This window comes from Taudactylus pleione, unplaced genomic scaffold (assembly GCF_031769625.1).
Source record: "Taudactylus pleione unplaced genomic scaffold, aTauple2 ptg000256l, whole genome shotgun sequence".
NCBI classification, from domain to species: Eukaryota; Metazoa; Chordata; class Amphibia; order Anura; family Myobatrachidae; genus Taudactylus; species Taudactylus pleione.
Window position 1 is genome coordinate 6,529,978 of NW_028284658.1, and position 19,550 is coordinate 6,549,527.

At 46.2% G+C, this 19,550-nt stretch overlaps 1 protein-coding gene across 1 annotated transcript; it reads left to right on the forward strand.

Moving 5' to 3' along the window:
• Positions 1-900: 900 nt before the first annotated feature.
• SACK1D (scaffolding CK1 anchoring protein D) lies at positions 901-18,777 on the forward strand. Its single transcript, XM_088480623.1, has 4 exons — positions 901-1,400; positions 14,267-14,434; positions 15,216-15,340; positions 16,258-18,777. The coding sequence occupies exons 1-4, from the start codon at positions 948-950 to the stop codon at positions 17,222-17,224; spliced, it is 1,713 nt and encodes a 570-aa protein (XP_088336749.1). The 5' UTR covers positions 901-947; the 3' UTR covers positions 17,225-18,777.
• Positions 18,778-19,550: the final 773 nt, after the last annotated feature.

Here is a 19,550-nt window from a genome sequence, read left to right on the forward strand (position 1 = left end):
CTGGCGGTCAAAAAGATCGCAGATGGAATGAGCGATTTTTACACTACTGTGCATGAGTAATTTACTGAGATATCACGCTGCGCATGTGTAAAATTAGCAGTCGAAAGTTGAATGGACCTGCATCAATAGGTTAATGTGAGCAGTAACAGGGTAGCAGGAAATGGGCTGCAACTGGATGGGTAGTACTGCGTTGCACGATACAACTCATTTTCATAGGGTTGTTAAGGGTGTGTCGTTGGTTTTACAATGTTGGAGAGTCGTCTTGGGGGGCGCTAACATCTATCTTTCCTCCGGATGACTGGGATGAAGTTACGCCTCTGAATCTATAAACTTATTATTGATGATATTTAATTTTTTGCTTATCACCATGAACTTAAAAATCCTTTTATACAAATAAAAAGGGAACAACAGTGTAATTGAACTATATAGTTCATGATATAATACGGATTAGTTTACTAAAAATGTAAACCCCATAGGCCGCTATAACTTACACAGGTAAAGAATATATAAAACATAGAAGCCACTCTATGCTTCCCTCCATGTACATAACTGTTCTATATATAATAATAACAACTATATACAGTAAGCAACAGTGGAATAGCAGTCGCTGACGTCTGACACCTGCACTGTATACACACAGCACAGCCACAGCGTACACACGAGCAGCAGACAGTGCACAGTAAAAGGTGAAAGTACCTCGACAATCAGAGAATCCTGTCACTATAATGTAATGTTCTGTATCCCCAGCCCTATCCTCCTCTTTGCCACTAAAAATATGGGCGTGCTGAGTTTCCTGGCTTGCCATTGGTCGGGGCGTGTTATTTCGGCCAATCGGCTACCACCCCGGGTTTGTTTGTATTTAAATACCCTATAAGTAACGCAGGTGAGGGTGGTAGTCTTTAGTGTGACTGTGTGCGTGGCTACTGGGATACCAGGACTTGTCAGCCATGGCCAATTTGTCCCAGTGCCTTGATGATTTCTCCCTGGGCTCCAGGAGGCCCCCCGTGCCTCCCCCGGACTTGTACAGCGAGGCCCAGCGCCTGGCACTAGAAGAGTTGGTGTCCGGGGGTCCAGAGGCGCTGCGAGGGTTCCTGAAGCGAGAGCGGGTACCTGATTTCCTTTCCGAGCTGGAGGTCGGGGAGATTCTGAACTCTGCAGCCTCTCTCCAATGCGGGGAGGACGAAGTGTCCGTGTCGGCTTCGGTGGACTGTTCCTCCATCACTTATTTCCCCGAAATCTCGGACGTGGAGCCGCCGCTGCTGGAGCTTGGGTGGCCGGCCTTCAGCGCTGGCTCATACCGCGGTGCCACTCGTGTAGAGGTGCACTTCCAGCCTGGCTACGGGGAGACCATCTACAGCTGCAAAGAGGCGGCCCGAGCTCTGATAAGAACCGCCCGGGAGGTGGGTGTACGTCGGGCAGGTGGGCAGCATAGAGCTGGCAGGCGCGGGTATGAGCACCGGGGTAAAAGGCATTTCATAAAGCAGTTAAACGTTAAGCAACCTATGAATCCCGGATGTTCTAATGTCAGTTAATAAGAAGCTGCAAATATATAATCAAAAAGGGGGATACATCTAAGCTTACTTGGCTGTGCCCACTAACCGGGGAAGAGGCGGGGTGACAATCTCCAACTGTATAAGAGCTAAAGGATGGCAGTATGAGTGGAAGGGTCTATTCTAATCAGTATAATTTATGTACAAGTTATTACCCCTCCTGCACGGCATGTTATAGTAATCTTTCAGTCCAGTGCATTATATTGTCTACCCATAAACCTCAGTAGAATGTATAGTAGTTCTGTTTGGGCAGGTTAGATCTCTGCTTCCACTCTAATAGCTTGTGTTGTATTTTAAACCTTAAACGTTTGTTTTTATTAAATTACATCTTTCCTGTACCATTAAATGCTCATATGCACACCCTACCCTTTACTAATAACTCATTGTGTTCTGAAACTTCCTGAATTATTGCTGCAATTTATACACGATGCAAAACCAGTCCAATATTCAGGTGGGTGCACTGAATAACCAAGCCATGTTCCTTTTTGAGGCTTCTTCAGTTGAAATTGTTCTCACAGATGCTTGAGAACATACTAATCTGATGGCCATATAAACCTTGCTTAATAAATCAATCAATATGCGATTACAATTGCTTTGAAGATGGCTTGGCTTAGCAACTGTCCAATTCATAACTTGAACATTAGTTTTCCTGATATTTACAGAAAATGTTTTAAATGCCAGTGCAACTGATATGCCATGGGCACCTGCTGCTAATACTGTATTCAGGGATATATCAGTCATGATATCAGTTCTGCTAACTGAATACCCAAAATAAACATTTGGGTCAATCCAATTAGCAGTGAGTCCTGTCGCGGTGTGAGTTAGCGCGGCAGCGCTTTATGGCAGCCTAAATTTGCTCAATTTTTTGCAGCCCCAAAAAATTGGTAAACTTGAGCTGGGAGCGAGATGCGATGCCATTGTCTACCTTTAACGCAGTGGCAACATAAACTTGCGCACTTAGGGGGTGGAATTCAATTGAACCCAATGCTGAATAGTGCCGAGAATGAGTTCCCGGAGCTATTTAATTGCTGTGCTGTTAACCCTGACTAGAGTATTTCTTCATGCACCTGCCTGAGGTGCTAGCAGATACCCAATTGCTAGTGCCACGTGTGTACTAACAGCATCGAGGCCTGCACTTGAGTCACGTAATCTGCATTCTCAGATTTAACACCCGGCGTAAGACACTGTAACCGGCATCTCCCGATGTAAGTGCAGGGTGCAATGGGGACACTTGGCTAGTTCCAGGAGCTAATTCCTGGCGCTATTTAACATAATGTTCAATTTAATCCCCCCCCCCCCCTCTTATTAAGTAAATGGGGGGGGGGGTACTGTAATACCCCTTTCAGATAAAGAGCCTGGGTTGCACCTGTGATTTTGAATGCAGGTCCAACCTGGATGCGACCCGGCACAGGCAGCTTATTCCCAGGTTGCCTATATCCCTGCAGACTGTAGCAGTTCCTGCGCTTGGTGATGAGTTCAGCTCCAAGTGCCAGCTTTTCCTGTACTGTAAATGGGTCCCAGGCTGGATAACCCGGGTTCCCCATTTACACTGCACCTTGAACCGGGTCCAACACTTGTAACCAACCTGGGTTTGTTGAAATGCTGGGTCGCTCAACCTGGGTTTTGATAGATAGATCTATCTATCTATTTTTTTTTTTTTTTTTTTTTTTTTAAGGACCCTTTCAGACTTTCCAAAATCCATCCCAGTTAGCACTTGGTTGAAGCCTTTACTGGAGAGTGTAGAGTGGTTGGGGGATGCATGTCCCCACCCTTTCCAAGAGAAACTAAGGTTAAGACCTTGACACTTAACCATTCATGACAGGAAAAAAAATATTGACCACAATACATCAATTTTCGATGTCCATGCCTATAGAGAATACCTCAACAACTTGCCACTCGAGAGGTTGCTGTGTAATGGACTGACACATTTTCAAACCATTACTTTTACTTTTTCTAGTATTTTTGGGTTTATGAAAATAGATGAATTCCCCACTAAATTATGATGAAGTATAAAGAAAATGTTATATTAAAGCTGTTAATAGGGATTTGGGATGGCTTGTTCAATTAAACCTTATAAATAAAAAAATCTTACTAATGGAAATTCATATTCCAACATGTGATGGCAGCTGTTGACTGGCAGCATGCACTCTCAGTAAATGGTTCTGTGCATGCTTTGACAGGTAATTCTGCAACAGTTGAGGGATTAAGCATTTCTCAGTTTGATGCAAAAGTCAGAATTTTGCAGTGAACTGTTTGGCTTGGAAATGCCATACTTCTCATGTGCAGCCTTTGTGCTCACCTACAGCAGCTTTTCGCACCCAAAGTTCCCCTTATTGTGTTTGTTTATTTTATTTACTTAAATTGTTACCTGCACTACTCTGCTCCACTGCAGCCCTGTCATAAATTGCTATGGGACGCACGAAGGAGAGGTGAAGGGACATGGGACACATGATTCTTATTTGAAGTGACATATGGCAGAAATTAAGAGAGATGGGAGACCTATGCCACACATCATCATTATCTGTATTTTCTACTTCAGGGTCCATAGGGTATCCACAGGATACCTTGGGGTATAGGTGTGACGTCAGTCGCAGGGCACCAAAGAGTTAAGCTTTCAGCCTCCCAGGATGCACTAGGTCCCCCTCCTATACCCCGCCCCCGGGCCAAGGCACCTCAGTTTAGTTTGGTGCCCGGCCGGAGTCGGGTGCACCTGTTGGAGTGGGGGCTAGAAGAGCCCCTGAAGCTTATTCTTCATGCAGCTGTGGCTGCACAACTGGATGAACAGCATGGACAGTCAGTCCTGATGTCCATGCTGTCTTCCCTACACCCCGCCGGTACCAGAACGCCGGTACTGATCCGGGGATGCTGGTGGGCGTCTGGGGTCACAGCTAGCGGTGACCCCAGATGCTCCGGACCATGGCCGGATTCAAGGGGGACAGAGGTAAGCAACGGGGTCCCGCGGTGGGTCCCCGCTGATCACATGGTCCTAAGTCCCCAGGCAGGGGGCTCCCTGGGGACTGGCTGCAGCGTGGAGCCAGGCGACCAACCTGCGCTTCCACTACCCCCTGGGACAGCGGACCGCAGCAGAGCGGTAGCACTGCGGCGTCCCAGGGGTTAAATGCATGCCAGGGGAGCGCGCCTTCCCTGTCTCACAGCCGGCGCCTCCCCCGCTGCACACAGCCCTCTCTGCATGCTGCCGACTGGTCCTGTGGCAGCGCTCCTCCCCCAGGCCAGCCTCCTCTCTGCTCCTCGGCGGCCATCTTCTCCAGAACGCATGGTGAACGCTGCTGGAAGCGCTGGACGGAAGCATCGTGGTCTGGGTCCCCCCGCATACCTCTCCTCCGCTGTGGTCAGGTCTGTGTATGCAGCGCTGTGTCCTACCAGGCCCTGTGTCTGTGTAGTTGAGTGATCAGCGCTGTTAGTGCAGGAATTGTTATTTTTCTGCATTGTATGTGACTGTGCTAGCGCTGCTGCCTGTAATCTTTTCTTCTCTAAACTGTCAGCTTTATTACTGTCCCTGTTCTTTCTGCTAAAGCCCTTGCGGTGCGGTGCTGCAGGGTGGTCTCTCGCCTATTTAATACTTAATTGGTGAGAGAGGTCACATACGTGGTGCCATCATGTCTGAAAGTGATTTTCCCCTCCGGCTACAGTGTACCACGTGCAAAGTACCGTTAGCGGAGGGGGAGGGTAGCGCGGAGGGCCTTTGCCGGCAGTGTTTGTCCATGGCGCGGCCTATTACGGTTACAGCACCGGTACAGGAGCCGCCCTGGGCTTGTTTCGCTCAGGCGTTAACAGCTTTAGTGGGCCAGTTAGCTCCGCAGCCCGCGTTTACTCCGATGGGTTTGTCCCAGCAGTCTGTGGTGTCGTCACCCATGCAGGGGTTCCCACGACAATTGGTGGTACCCCACAGTCTCCCTATTTCCCCGCTCCCGGGTTCTCAGGAGCCAGCGTGGGTTAACTCCCTGACGAGTTCTGTACAGCACTTGTCGGATGTGTTGCAAGGGGAGTCTGTGATGCGGTCTCATAAAAGGCCGGTGGCGTCTCTGTCCGCTCCTTATGAGGATGACGAAGGGACGTCTGATGATGGGGAGATTCTAGATCCTTACGATCAGGAACCTCTCCATACTAAGGACGCTGATGCTAAGTCCAAAGTATATATTCCTGGACTTATTCGGGCGGTCCGCACAGCCTTGGTGATTGAGGACGAAGTTCCCCCAGCGGCTAAATCTAAGTATGCCTTTTTCAAAGATGTGAAGGGCGATGCCACAGTCTTTCCTCTTTCGGGTCAGTTGGTGGACCATTTAGAGGAGGCGTGGAAACAACCTGGCAAAAGATACCAGCCGCAGAGACGTCTGGCGGTGGCTTATCCGTTCGCGGATAATTATTTTGCGAAGTGGGAATCCCCTCCACAGGTGGATTCTCACGTGACCCGTCTTGTCCGTAGTGCCACATTGCCGATGCCATCCATGTCCTCCCTTAAGGATGCTACGGACCGCAAGGTAGAAATCTGCCTGAAGTCCGCTTATTCCCTTGCAGGGGGGGCAGCACGGCCGGCTATGGCCATTTGCTGGGTTGCCAGAGCGATGGAGCGCTGGGCGGATTCATTAGAGGCTTCTTTTGAATCCGACTGTCCGGCCGATCAGGCGGAGTTGATTGGCAATCTCCGTGATTCGGCCACCTACATCAACGAGGCGGCTCTAGACATTAGTACTCTGGTGTCTAGAATTTCTTCAGCAGCGGCAGCTGCTCGTCGCACCTTGTGGCTGCGATCCTGGAAGGCGGACGCAGATTCCAAGAAAGGTCTGGAAGCGTTGCCGTTTACCGGAGAAGTTCTCTTCGGTCCGGATCTGGATAAGATTGTGGCCACGCTGGCGGCAGCCAAATCTGCCTGTCTCCCGTCGGCCGCTGCTCCTTCTGGTTCGGGACCATCGTCCTTTCGGTCATCTAGGGCCCAGGGCAGGCCCAAACCACAGTCGTTTCCTCGACAGGCTGGCCCTAAGAAATCGGTCAAGCCCCGGAAGCAGGCATGGAGTACCAGACGTCCGGCCCCCAAGCCAGATGACAAGCCTGCGGCCTGACGGTCCGGGCCTCCCTTTGGGGGATCCCAGGGTGGGAGGCCGCCTGCTACAGTTCGCCCAGTGTTGGTCGACCACTACGACAGACACTTGGGTTCTGGAGGTGGTTTCCCACGGATACGCCCTCTCCTTCCGGCACAGACCCCCGGCTCGCTTCTTCACCACGGGTCTCCCATCAGACCGGAACAAGGCTACGGAGCTGCGGAAGGTATTGCACACTATGCTCCAGGCTGGAGTTATAGTGGCGGTTCCATTCTCCCAGAGGGGCCAGGGTTTCTATTCAAATCTATTTTTGGTACAGAAACCCAATGGGTCATATCGTCCGATTCTCAACCTCAAAGCACTCAACAAGTCTTTGCGGGTCCCGAAGTTTCGGATGGAGACCCTACGGTCCATCATTCTGGCGCTGGAACCTGGGGACTACTTGGTGTCATTGGACATACAGGACGCTTACCTGCATGTCTCTATTCTTTGGCGCCATCAACAGTTCCTCAGGTTTGCAATCAGCAGCGACCACTTCCAGTTTCGGGCGTTACCTTTTGGCCTGGCAACAGCACCACGTGTTTTCACCAAGGTGATGGCGGTCATGGCGGCTTCTCTGCGGCTGCAGGGAGTCCGCATGTTGCCGTATTTGGACGACCTGTTATTGGTGGCAGGATCTCCAGAGCTCCTGTTACGCCACTTGGACCTGACTATTGCACTGCTGCAACGGCACGGCTGGCTAATCAACTGGCAGAAGTCCACTCTAATCCCGTCTCGGAGGATTCTGCATCTTGGAGCCTTATTGGACTCGGGACAGCAAAGGATCTTCGTGACGGAGGACAAGATCTCTGCTTTACAGTCAAGGGTGCGCAGTTGTCTGCACAGCCGCCGGGTGTCCTTACACTCGGCGATGAGGTTACTGGGCTCCATGGTGTCGGTGTTCGACATGGTGGAATACGCCCAGTTTCACTCCAGACCTCTGCAGCACCTGATCCTGTCCAAGTGGAACGGGCTGACTCAGTCTCTGAAGTCCCAGACGATTGTGCTCACCCAGGAGGTTCGCCTGTCCCTTACGTGGTGGTTACAGACGACCCACCTCAACAAGGGACGTCCGTTCTGGGTTCCAAATTGGGTCCTGTTGACAACGGACGCCAGTCTTCGGGGCTGGGGAGCAGTTTCGGGTCCACACTTGTTCCAGGGCAGGTGGACGCCGACAGAAGCGGAGCTTCCAATAAATATCTTGGAACTCCGTGCGGTCTTCAATGCTCTCCAGCAGGCACAGCGGTTTCTCCAGTGTCGCCCGGTGCAGGTCCAGTCGGACAATGCTACCACCGTGGCCTACATAAACAGGCAAGGAGGAACTCGCAGTCGGGCGGCTCTCGTAGAGGTCTCTCGGATCCTGGTTTGGGCGGAGCGCAATCTTCCGGCCATATCAGCGGTCTTCATCCCGGGAGTGCTCAATTGGGAGGCGGACTTTCTAAGTCGCCAGGACGTTCATCCGGGGGAATGGTCCCTGCACCCGGACGTTTTTCAACTACTGGTGGACAGGTGGGGTCTTCCAGAAATCGACCTCATGGCGTCCCGGCACAACAACAAGTTGCCGGTGTACGGGTCTCGCACAAGAGACGAAGGGGCGTCTCTGGTGGATGCTCTGTCCGTCCGGTGGACGTTCCGGTTCGCATACCTGTTCCCTCCGGTCTCCCTTCTTCCACGGGTAATCCGGAAATTCAAACAGGAAGGAGGGACGCTCCTGTTGATAGCTCCCGCGTGGCCCAGACGGCACTGGTTCTCAGACCTTCAGGGTCTGTCCGTGGACATTCCTCTGCGGTTGCCGCTACGACCGGACCTTCTGTCTCAGGGTCCTTGCCTTCACCCGGACCTGACTCGGCTGTCTTTGACGGCGTGGCTGTTGAGACGGCCATGCTGAGGTCCCGGGGGTTTTCCAGCTCTGTGGTGCGTACCATGTTACGAGCTCGGAAACCGTCTTCCGCGAGGATATACCATCACGTGTGGCATACGTTCTTCCAGTGGTGTCGACCGAGAGGTTATGCACCGCGGGAGTTTCGTGTGTCTCGGATTCTCGCCTTCCTGCAAGCGGGACTAGATCATGGGCTTCGCCTTGGTTCTTTGAAGGTACAGGTTTCGGCCCTATCTGTCTGGTTTCACCGTAGGATTGCTACAATCCCGGATGTGCGCACCTTTATGCAGGGTGTTCTCCGCATTCAGCCGCCCTTTGTTCCACCTGTGGCGCCTTGGGATTTGGCTGTGGTCCTGAGGGCTCTCCAAGGACCGCCGTTTGAACCACTGGGCTCAGTGGATCTTAAATGGCTAACAGCTAAGACTGTTTTCCTTCTGGCCATTGCTTCGGCCAGACGTGTTTCTGAGTTAGGGGCTCTTTCTTGTAGACCCCCTTTCTTGGTTTTTTATGGGAACAGGGCAGTGCTCCGCACTCGGCCCGAGTTTCTTCCCAAAGTTGTTTCCCAGTTTCATATTAACGAGGAAATAGTTGTTCCGGCCTTTAACTCACCGGGTCTTTCCGTGGGTGAGGCCTCTTTGGATGTTGTGCGGGCCTTAAGGACTTATGTTGACCGCACTTCTTCGTTTAGGAAGTCGGACGCTTTGTTTGTCCTCTTTGGCTTCCGTAAAAAGGGTTGGCCTGCTTCAAAGCAAACTTTGGCAGCCTGGATCCGTATGGCTATTTCTGAAGCTTATCTTCATGAAGGCCTACCGGTCCCTCCTTCTCTGAAGGCTCATTCCACTAGGTCTGTGGGTCCTTCGTGGGCAGCTCGACGTGGTGCCTCGGCAGTTCAGATCTGCAAGGCTGCTACGTGGTCTTCTGTCCATACCTTCGTGAGGTATTACAGGTTTGACACCTTCGCCTCTCAGGATGCTTCCTTCGGGCGGCGGATTCTCCTTTTTGCACAGGAGCGTCCCCACCCTTAAAGGATACTGCTTTGGGACATCCCCAAGGTATCCTGTGGATACCCTATGGACCCTGAAGTAGAAAATATGAGATATGGTAAGAACTTACCCTTGTTATCTCTATTTCTACGAAGTCCATAGGGTTCCACAGGACTCCCGCCCTGTCGCACCTGTGCTGCAGATGGGCTTTGCTCTGGTCACCGGTTTTCCGTCTCCCTCTGGTGAGAATGTGATTCTTGTATGTGTCCAGATCTTTGTTCTCTCTCTTCCTTCTCCTCCTCCGGCCTATGGCTTGGTAACTAACTGAGGTGCCTTGGCCCGGGGGCGGGGTATAGGAGGGGGACCTAGTGCATCCTGGGAGGCTGAAAGCTTAACTCTTTGGTGCCCTGCGACTGACGTCACACCTATACCCCAAGGTATCCTGTGGAACCCTATGGACTTCGTAGAAATAGCGATAACAAGGGTAAGTTCTTACCATATCTCATATTTTACCTGGTTATAAAATGTGTGCCTGAGGGGTTTTTTTGTTTTTTTTTATCACTATGTAATAAAGTTCCCGGTTTTGGGGGCCTGTGTGTTTGTTTGGGTTAATCTCTTGAACCACTGGACGGATTTTGATGGAGTTTTCACTATCCTATACAGCATTGTCAAGGAAGGTTTATGGTGCATACACACGGTCAGATCAGATATCGTTGTCTGATCGTCATCCATGTGCTGGATGATCATTATCGAGCATCCAGCACATGCACCATTCCCCCAACTACTATAACGACCCTCGATCAACTATCGAGGGTTCCTATAGTAACCAGGCTAACCTGGTCGATATCGACCAGGTTGGCCTGCATGCATGGTCGATATTAACTATCTGTGCCCCGACCATCGTTTTGGTCGTAGTCACAGAAAAAAAAATTTAATTTTGCACCAAGCTGAAGCCGCAAAGGGAAAGCCAATCCGAGCTAGCAATTTGCCCTGTTCCTTAGCAGCAGCTTAGAGAGGGGAGGGAGTGAGAAGGATCATGTCTGAGGCAGACTCAGAGACAGCCTCCAAAGAACCCATGAATATGCCCTGATGCAGTCACAGGAGCCAGGGGAGGCATAGCTATCCGGAATTGAATCAAATCGAAACAACCATCAAATGACTTCCATTTGATGGTATTAAACATCGGACCTCCACCATCAAATGGTACAAATACTACCATTGGAACAAAAGCATCGATGGTTAGTTACCATCAGATTCTGATGTCTATCCCTGCTCTGAATCTGCAGGCGGACTCTGGCCACCACTCCTCCACCCTCCCTTGGTGAACAGGAGGCACCTCCCATGGAAGTCAGCGCTGTTCTGACAGGAGCATCACAGTGAGGAAGCATTGGAAATACAGGGTGCTTTGTGCAAAAGAGGACATTGCTGATCGCCATGTTCAGCAGCTGGGGAGAGTTTGTATGGAGGCTGTGGGAATATGCACAGGTGCCCCCAGCCCCAGGGGGACATGCTGCTTATAATACTTAAGGTAGCTGCAATACAAATCTCATACGTGATACTCCTACCCTTCTCAGCACATCCCAGGGACCGGGCCCCAGCCAGCTGCAGGTCAGCAGCAGTGGGGGTTATGGTGACACTGGTGAGATGCAGAGGCCTGTGGTAAGAAGAAGTGAGAAGCAGGGGTCTGTTGTGAGATGCAAGGGGTTGTGGTGAAATATAGGATGCTTTGGTGAAATGCAGGAGGCTGTTGTGCGATGCAGGGGACTATGGCGACAATGGTGTAGGTAGTTATGAGATGCAGGGGGCTGTGGCGAGATAGAACTGTTCCCGTGTGAAGCCGGGGCTGGTCACTAATTCACAAATAAAATAATCTTTAAGACTGAGTGCATTTCATATGCAAGAAGTTAAACACCCGAGCCAGTATGTCTGACTACGGGCTATAGAGGGTTAAGTTTTTGTCACTAGGCAGTTATAGAGGATGGGGTGAATTGGGTCAGCCTATAGGAAGGATGCTGGGGGGTGGGGTTTCGGGGACATTTCAGGGAGATTGCTCTAGCAGCCAGTTTAAGTCCTCTTCCTTTGGTTTGTTGCCCGTACCATCGCTCCAGGTGAGCTCATGTTGTGTCATTGGGGCGGGAGGTGGATACCTTGGGCGCGGTAATGGGCTGGCTGGCCGCCTCCCATTTTGGTACGGGTCAAGTATGGAGTGACAGTTGGTGGCTCTTGCATTGTGGGGCTGTTCTTTCGGTGCCACCATTCTTTATCTGTCCTTTCCTCAGTCACTTAGCATTGTTGGCATTTTTTAGTATCTGCTAGTTTAAATAGCCATTTATAGTTTTAAATAGGAAAATAAATAAAAGCTGACCTTCCTTTCCCCTTAAGCAAGTTTAATGCTGCATACACACAGATTTTCTGTCCAACCATCCAACGAGTTGATTGGTTGGAATGAAAATCTGGTAACATATGGGAGCAACTGATGATCAGCAATTTGCTCCTAAATGCCAGAAAACAGATGAAAATGGTCATACAAGTTGGAAGCTGCTCAATCACTTCAGTAATATCACTCAGGTGCATGTAAGGGAGGGGTTAGCCTATACAAGAAACCACCGGAGGTCCCTATCACTTGGTCATCTACACCCCAGATTCTGACCAAGTGATGGGGACCTCCGGTATCAGAGACACCGTGACGCGGCCCGGAGGCTTAGCCATATCTTTGCAAATATATGCAACTGAGATCTCTGAATTATCTACCACCATGTAGTTTTTCAAATCTTATTGCTGATTTCATTCAGTGTGCTGGGGGAATACTTTGTGTGTTTCTTAGATGAAAATGGTTGTTCAGACAAGTTTGTTAAATGTTTGATCAAAATAATTTGTTCAAACAGTTTTTGTCCATTTTCTGGCATTTGGGAGGAAATTGCTGATTGTAATTTGCTTTCATACCTCACCAGATTTTCATTCCAACCAATCAACTAGTTGGATGGTTGGACAGAGAAAATCTTTACGTGTGTATGCACTTTTTAGTGTCGTTATTTCAATATTGTTATGGTTACTGGTTTGCACTACACTGGGAGTGGGAGGACATACATCTGGTGATGGGGAGTTTGTTGACAAGTTGTTTTTTTTTTTTTTTTGTTTGTTTTTTTTCTCTGTTGCGTCAAAGCACAACTCAGTGCACTGTACTTAATTCTATTAATTATGTTCTAACATACTGAGTTGAGAATGAAAATCTGTTGCTTTAATACTACTGTTAAGCTTCTAACTTTCCTATCCAAAATCTAAACCACAGGTTCTCAAACTTGGTCCTCAGGACCCCAAACAGTGCATGTTTTCCAGGTCTCCTCACAGAATCACAAGTTAAATAATTGTCTCCACCTGTGGATCTTTTAAAATGTGGTAGTAGGTAATTAATACACCTGTGCACCAGCTGGGTGACCTGCAAAACATGACCTGTGTGGGGTTGAGGACTGAGTTTGAGAACCACTGATCTAAACCAATACCCAATGTTGTGTTCCCCAAGTAATCAAGATTTTGAAAATTCTGGCAAAGGAACCTGAGACTCCTACTTTCACTGTTTTAATAGTTAAATCCTCTAGGCTATTTCTGCATTTTCTGATTAACATTATACCCTGCACGTGGTTAGTGTAGCATAAACATTAGTTAGACCCCTTGAGGGTCTGCAGATTCAGCTGAAAATACATCCCTCAATCAACAAGATTCCTGCAACATCATTTATCCTGTGTCTAGGCTTGTTTTTGTGTGTGACCACCTACATTCCTTCTGCTCACCTGTTGCCTCCAATACCTGGTTTGAAGGATGAATGTTTTCTGGATGGGAGATATCTGCGTCTCCTAAATGTATATTCACATGAGAGAAATCTATGTTTGCACTTTGTAGCCTCAAAGCAAGTCTGGACTGTTCTAAGTTTTGTCAATGCACATCAACTTTTATGCTTAATACACTTTTTTTTTTTTTTTTTTTCAGTCATTGTAAAACAGCCGGTATCTGACAACCAATTCAATGTTTATTAGATAGTAGAACTGATATTTGTTTACCCACCATACAAGGTTATCACTCTTTATGAATATGCCTTCATGTAAGACAATCCTCACAGCACATTTACATGTTTTGTTTTGTGTTCTGACATTTTAGGGGGTATTTATCAAAGTTTGGAGAGAGATCTAAAATTGTGGGGGATAAAGTGCTAACCAATCAGCTTCTAATTACAGGCTGTAGTTATAAACTGTTGCGCTGATTGGTTGGTACTTTTTCTCACAATTTTATCTATCTTATTTATCTTCAAGCAAGTGTCTATTCAGAGTTGTAAGCATCTTTGTGGCTGGTTGGCTTGCTTGGTTTGTTGCCCATCACCCATGTGCATTTGCACCAGCTCTATTCTCTGTGCAAAGGATCCGTATGAAACCAGGAGTAATTATGTACATGCACAACTCTGCGTAGCGCTCTCAATACCACCAACATGCCTTTGCTACACTCTCTGCCAAGGGTGAATGCCCTGTTTCAACCCAGCTAAGCCCCTTCACCTGTAAGTGGAGAAGCATCTGAGCCTCCACACTGCCCCTAGTTATGTACACTGTGCAGTGTGAAGAAATGTAAGATGCATCAGCAAAACTTGCTATGAATCAACTGAATCCGCCCCTATGTGTGGCAAAGAATGGCAACCTACAAATAGCAATGGTAGAAATGGACATGGTGCTTGTTACATGTGATTAAATATTTGCCCTTTATCTCTTTCCACAGGTTATTGCAGTGGTCATGGATTGCTTCACAGATAATGACATATTTCGCGATATTCATGAAGTTTGCAAAAAACGCAAGGTCCCAGTTTACATCTTACTTGATGAGTCACAACTGCCACACTTTCTCACCATGTGCCAAAATCTTGGGATTTCCATAGAAACTGAACAGGTATATAAGGGAGACCAATGTTATCATCCAAGGTTTTAGAATGTAATTCATGGCATACATTATGTGTGTCTGATGCTGTAAGACTTGCGTATGTATCAAGCTTGTGTTTTTTAACATAAATTCATGTAGAAACTGCAGTTTCTGCATAATTGTATGTATTGTAGCTATGTCCTAATGACACAATGCAGGAGACTTCACAGAAATCTCTGGCAAAGTGGTAATTAGCACTAAAGATCGCAGCCCTCATTATTATCAACGGGGACTATGATATGACCTTTTCGGAGTTTGGCCCTGGCAGTTTACACCATCTTTAGATGGTGTAAACTGCTTTAAGCCTGTGGAGGTTTAGGAGCAGAAGAGAGATCTTCCGATCTTTCTCTCTGCAGTAGCTTCCGGCCGACGGCAGAAGCTTACTGTGTGCATTTGCAGTGTTATCTTCCCCCGGAGAAGTCTTTCACTTCTGTGAATACCACAGTGTGCCGAGATGTGACAGCTGTTACCTTAACCACTGTCCTTGTGAGTTCCCCTCAGTACATAGCGGGGATATTTTAATTAAAAATGAAAATATACCCTGCGATATGGATCCTTAATTTCATCAGTGTCGTTATTATTAATACATAGGCCCCTTAGTCGCAATTGATCTAGTATTTTATGTATGTGTTCTACTTTTTATTCGCTCTTTGTAGGCTTTTTTTTTTTTTCTTTAAACTACCACTTTAGTGGATCTCTATGAATCTACATGGCAAATATTCATTAGTTCATTTATGTACTGCTTTCCCAGCTGATGAGGGTCCGAACACTAACTGGCAATAATTACTACACCAGATCTGGTGCAAAGATTGTTGGAAAAGCCCGTGAGAAGTTTCTACTTGTGGATGGGGTGAAGGTTGCTACAGGAAGTTACAGGTGTGGTATTGGCATATGTGCCATAACAAGACATTGTTTTTGTTATGTCCAAGCCTTAGAATTACAATGTTTGTTTTGTACAAATATGACCGTATAGTTCATTGTTTTACAAGAGTAAAGCAGATGGGGATGATTGCTACAAAGAGAAGACTATTTAAAGTGCTTTTCAGTTTTAAAACTGCTAGAAATCCTTGCCAATTGATTTGCCACTAAGTTGTCGTATTTTTCACTCCTTTAATGAATATGAGCAAATTGGCCCTAGAAAAGGTGTGTGTGTGTGTGTGTGTGTGTGTGTATACGTGTGTGTGTGTGTGTGTGTGTACAAAATGAGGTTGCTGACCATGAGTAATCAATGTAATCTTTGTGTATGTATACTATGTGATTTTATTTTCTCTACCTAATAGACAGACATTCAATTTGCAACTGGGCACGGCCCATGCCTTGAGCTGCAAATATACCATACATTTACCTTGTACCAGTTGGCAAAATGACCATCTTCATGGACTCTTTTATAACGGAGAGCATTAACTGGACACTATACAATAGCTTGTGATGAAGTATCATATTTAGGGGCCTATGTACTAAGCCTAAAGCTCCTGTCATTTTTCAAACAGTCTGTAAAGTGACAGTTAAGAGCTGATTGGTTAGTGGTTTATTTCCATTCACTTTCCTCTCTCCAAGGCTTCGTACATAGACCCCCTTTGTGCAAGAAGGGGTGAGGCTTTGTTTTTGGGGGGGTGGCCCTTTATGGGTACTTGGTATTTAATTTGGCCATAGATGTTATTACTTGGAGCAATAGACTAGAGTCACCTTTTGTGGCAAACCTTATTGTTTTATATGGGCAGTTGGATATCGTATAGATGGAATTGTAGTAATATACTGTCTTATACTAAATATGTTCCTTCATCTTTCCACAGTTTTACCTGGATGGATGGTAAGCTTAATAGTAGTAACATGCTTGTATTATCTGGTCAAGTAGTGGAGAAATTTGACCTCCAGTTTAGGATACTCTATGCCCAGTCCAAACCAATTAGTACAAAGCTTCTGTCTACTATACGAAACCGTAACGTATCCATGGATAAGTTGCCATCTAATTTACCACTACATAAAAAGACATTACTGAGCAATATTCTGCATCTGGATATTGCAAAAGTGTCCAGTACCCCAAAGAGAATGGCTGCTGACCACAGAGCACTTTGGGACAAGGACTTTGGAACCGGTGCTAATGCAAAGGCTTCAGAAGATGACTGGTTGCAAATGTGTGAAGTAATATCTGGCCTCAAGGAGACAGAGAGTATGGCCACTCAGACTGAGCCATGGAATGGTAAGTGGATTGTGAAGGGAGCGGATGCAGCCACCCAGACAAATGTCTCTACCTCAGTTGCTGGCACTCAAACATCTGTTCCAGCACGTATGGCTTCTACACAAACTGTGATGTTCTCAAGATCCACAACAACACAAACCACCAATGTTCCAGAGACGGGGACAGGTCTTACTCAAAGTACACCAATTTCATCAACCGCAAGGTTGTCCACATCATCTTCCACATTCACTTCCTCCTCCTCGTCTTCCTCTTCTGTTTCTACTGCTAGCACCGGCTCAAATACCTCCATTCGCTCATCAGACCTCACAGGTGCTGGACAGCACCAGATGGAATATCCTATGCGGGACTCTTTGCAGAAACTAACAAAGGAACGTCAGTATCATTACACTACTATCCGTTCCAAACTGGATCATATGGTTTCCATTCTTTCCAGGAAGAACCGTTTGGCCAATTCTTATTTTACCTGTGCACCACTTGGCTATGGCTTGCAGAGAAGAGATGTAATGCACAGCAGTCTTCTCAATCTGCGTGATGGAGTTCGCTTTGCTCCCAATATGTGAGGGTGTGGGTGGCTTTTAAAATATGGGAAAAACATTTTTATGTATTAGTGGATGAGTGGGAGATTGAGTCTTTTATGTCAGTGGCCTTATAGCATGATTCCTGAACTTGCTCCAAAAAAAATGTTTGCTGGCTCTTTAGGTCTTATTACTACTAGTTAAAATGTGCTTAAATGGGTATAATATTTAATACTTAGTAAATGTAACACTTTTTTTTTTTAAAGTTCTTTTAACGTCCCTGTTTTGTTGCTGAAGTCACCCACAGCCCCTGCAAGCTCCAACATCACCAGGTTTATACCTGGAGTTGGGTCTGCATTAAATAGACAGGAATCAACAACAAGATGCTTTACAGCTTTTGCCTGCAGCGGTGAAGGGTGACGCTTAGCCTTAAACAGAAGCGGGAGATGTCATGTGGATACCATCAAATATGAGACATTTGGAATCTGCTGAGGCATAGCGTGGAACACGTTCGGACTCCTACTAGTTCCAGAATGCCGTAGATGAAAAAGACGCTGGATCTTTTAACACTTCATAATTGCTTAACTCTTGCCATGTGTAGTTTTTCTATGTTGTGTTTTGTATATATATTTTTATATACGCTGCTAATTTAATGTGTCTACTACTGCATAATGCAATGCTGTGGTTGTTTGTTTTTTTTTTTTTTTTTTAATAGGTTAAACAAGCAGTCTGAGGTCACAATGGTTTTAATTTAATCATATACTTCCCAAGGAAGTTTTGTGAGCTTGTCTGTGTTACAAGCCTTTGGTTACTTATTATAAAGAGGTAAATGGAAGAGGTTAATGCACTTATACTGACATGAATGCAGGAAGAATGGATTCTAATATTACTCCCTGACCTTATAAAGAAATAACTATCTGACTTTAGAAGATAATGCTGTCTTTGCAGCTAAAATATGCCAAATTCATATTCCAAAAAAACTTGGTCATCATTCCTCGCAGCAAAACTTGAAAATCGGTTTTCAACAGCAAATTTAATCTGTGATAATACAAAGGTCTTTTCTAGATCAAACACCTGCTTTTAAAATTAAACATGATTACTGCCTTTCAAACTTTTACACTGGAGGATAGTCAAAGAAAATATGTAGTTTTGAAAATAAGTATTAATACTTAAAACCTATAACCAAGACTGGCGTGATCAGGTTTATTTGCAGTTTAACACATTGTTTAGTTGTTGTTTTTTTTCAATAAGCAAAACAAATTAGGAATGTTTGTCACACATTGCATTATTAAGTCTTCTAATAATAACCTGCTAGCAGCTGTATTTCATTAGTATACAGGTGATGGGGATGTGGTTTTATAATATGTACTGTTCTCCTTGAACAGATTGGGATACAATATTATGCACTTTTGGTGATGGTACATGTGCAGCACTGTATTTTGTGTTGTGACTGAATAAACGTGTCTACACTTCCAGCTTGTAAAATGTGGGTATTTTCAAGTGAATGTTAATTGTTGGATGAAGAAAAGGACATGGTGACATTACTGATATATTTGTACCAGCATGTACAATTAAAAACAAGTTGTACAGGTACACAATTTTATTTTTCTGGATGTTTTTTATTTTAATTTTCCTGCGTCACTATTTGGCACTGAGGATGATAACAGTGCCTGTCACCATCTTTCTGAGGCTTAAAGATCTATAAAGTACACAGAAAGCTACAACCTCTCGGAGCAGTAATGTTGTTTCATGTATATATTTAGTAAACACGATATTATAAAATTTGGCTCAAATTCTTTCTTACCTGGAATGTGCATTTGGTCCTATGATGGGGAATTATGTCAAATTAATTGGGAGTTCTTATTTCCATCCCACTGCAATACAAGTGCTCAATTGCATACAAAAAACCCTTTGCCGAACTAGTTAAACATAAGCTGCTGCTAGCATATACACTGAGTGGACACTTTTTTTAAGGATACCATTATATTATTTAATAGGATTCTGCTTACCTGACACAGCCTGAATTCCTTCACAGTGGTGGAAACATTCCTTAAAGATTCTGGTCCATGTTGACATAATACAGCCACACATTAGCTGCAGGTCTGTTAGCTGCACATTCATGCTGCAAATTGATCTATCACATCACAAAGGTGCTCTATTGGAGTGAGATCTGGTGATTGAGTCCGCTGGATTGCCCTGAACTCCTTCTCAGACTCATGGAACCAGCTTGAGTGCTTTGAGATATAGCACTTTGTCTTCATAGAAGTAGCTATTAGTAAATGGATTGATTCATACTCTGTATGCCAAATTATGACATTACCATCTGTGTGTTTCACAGATCTATAGGCTCAGCAAGGTATTTTGTCATCAA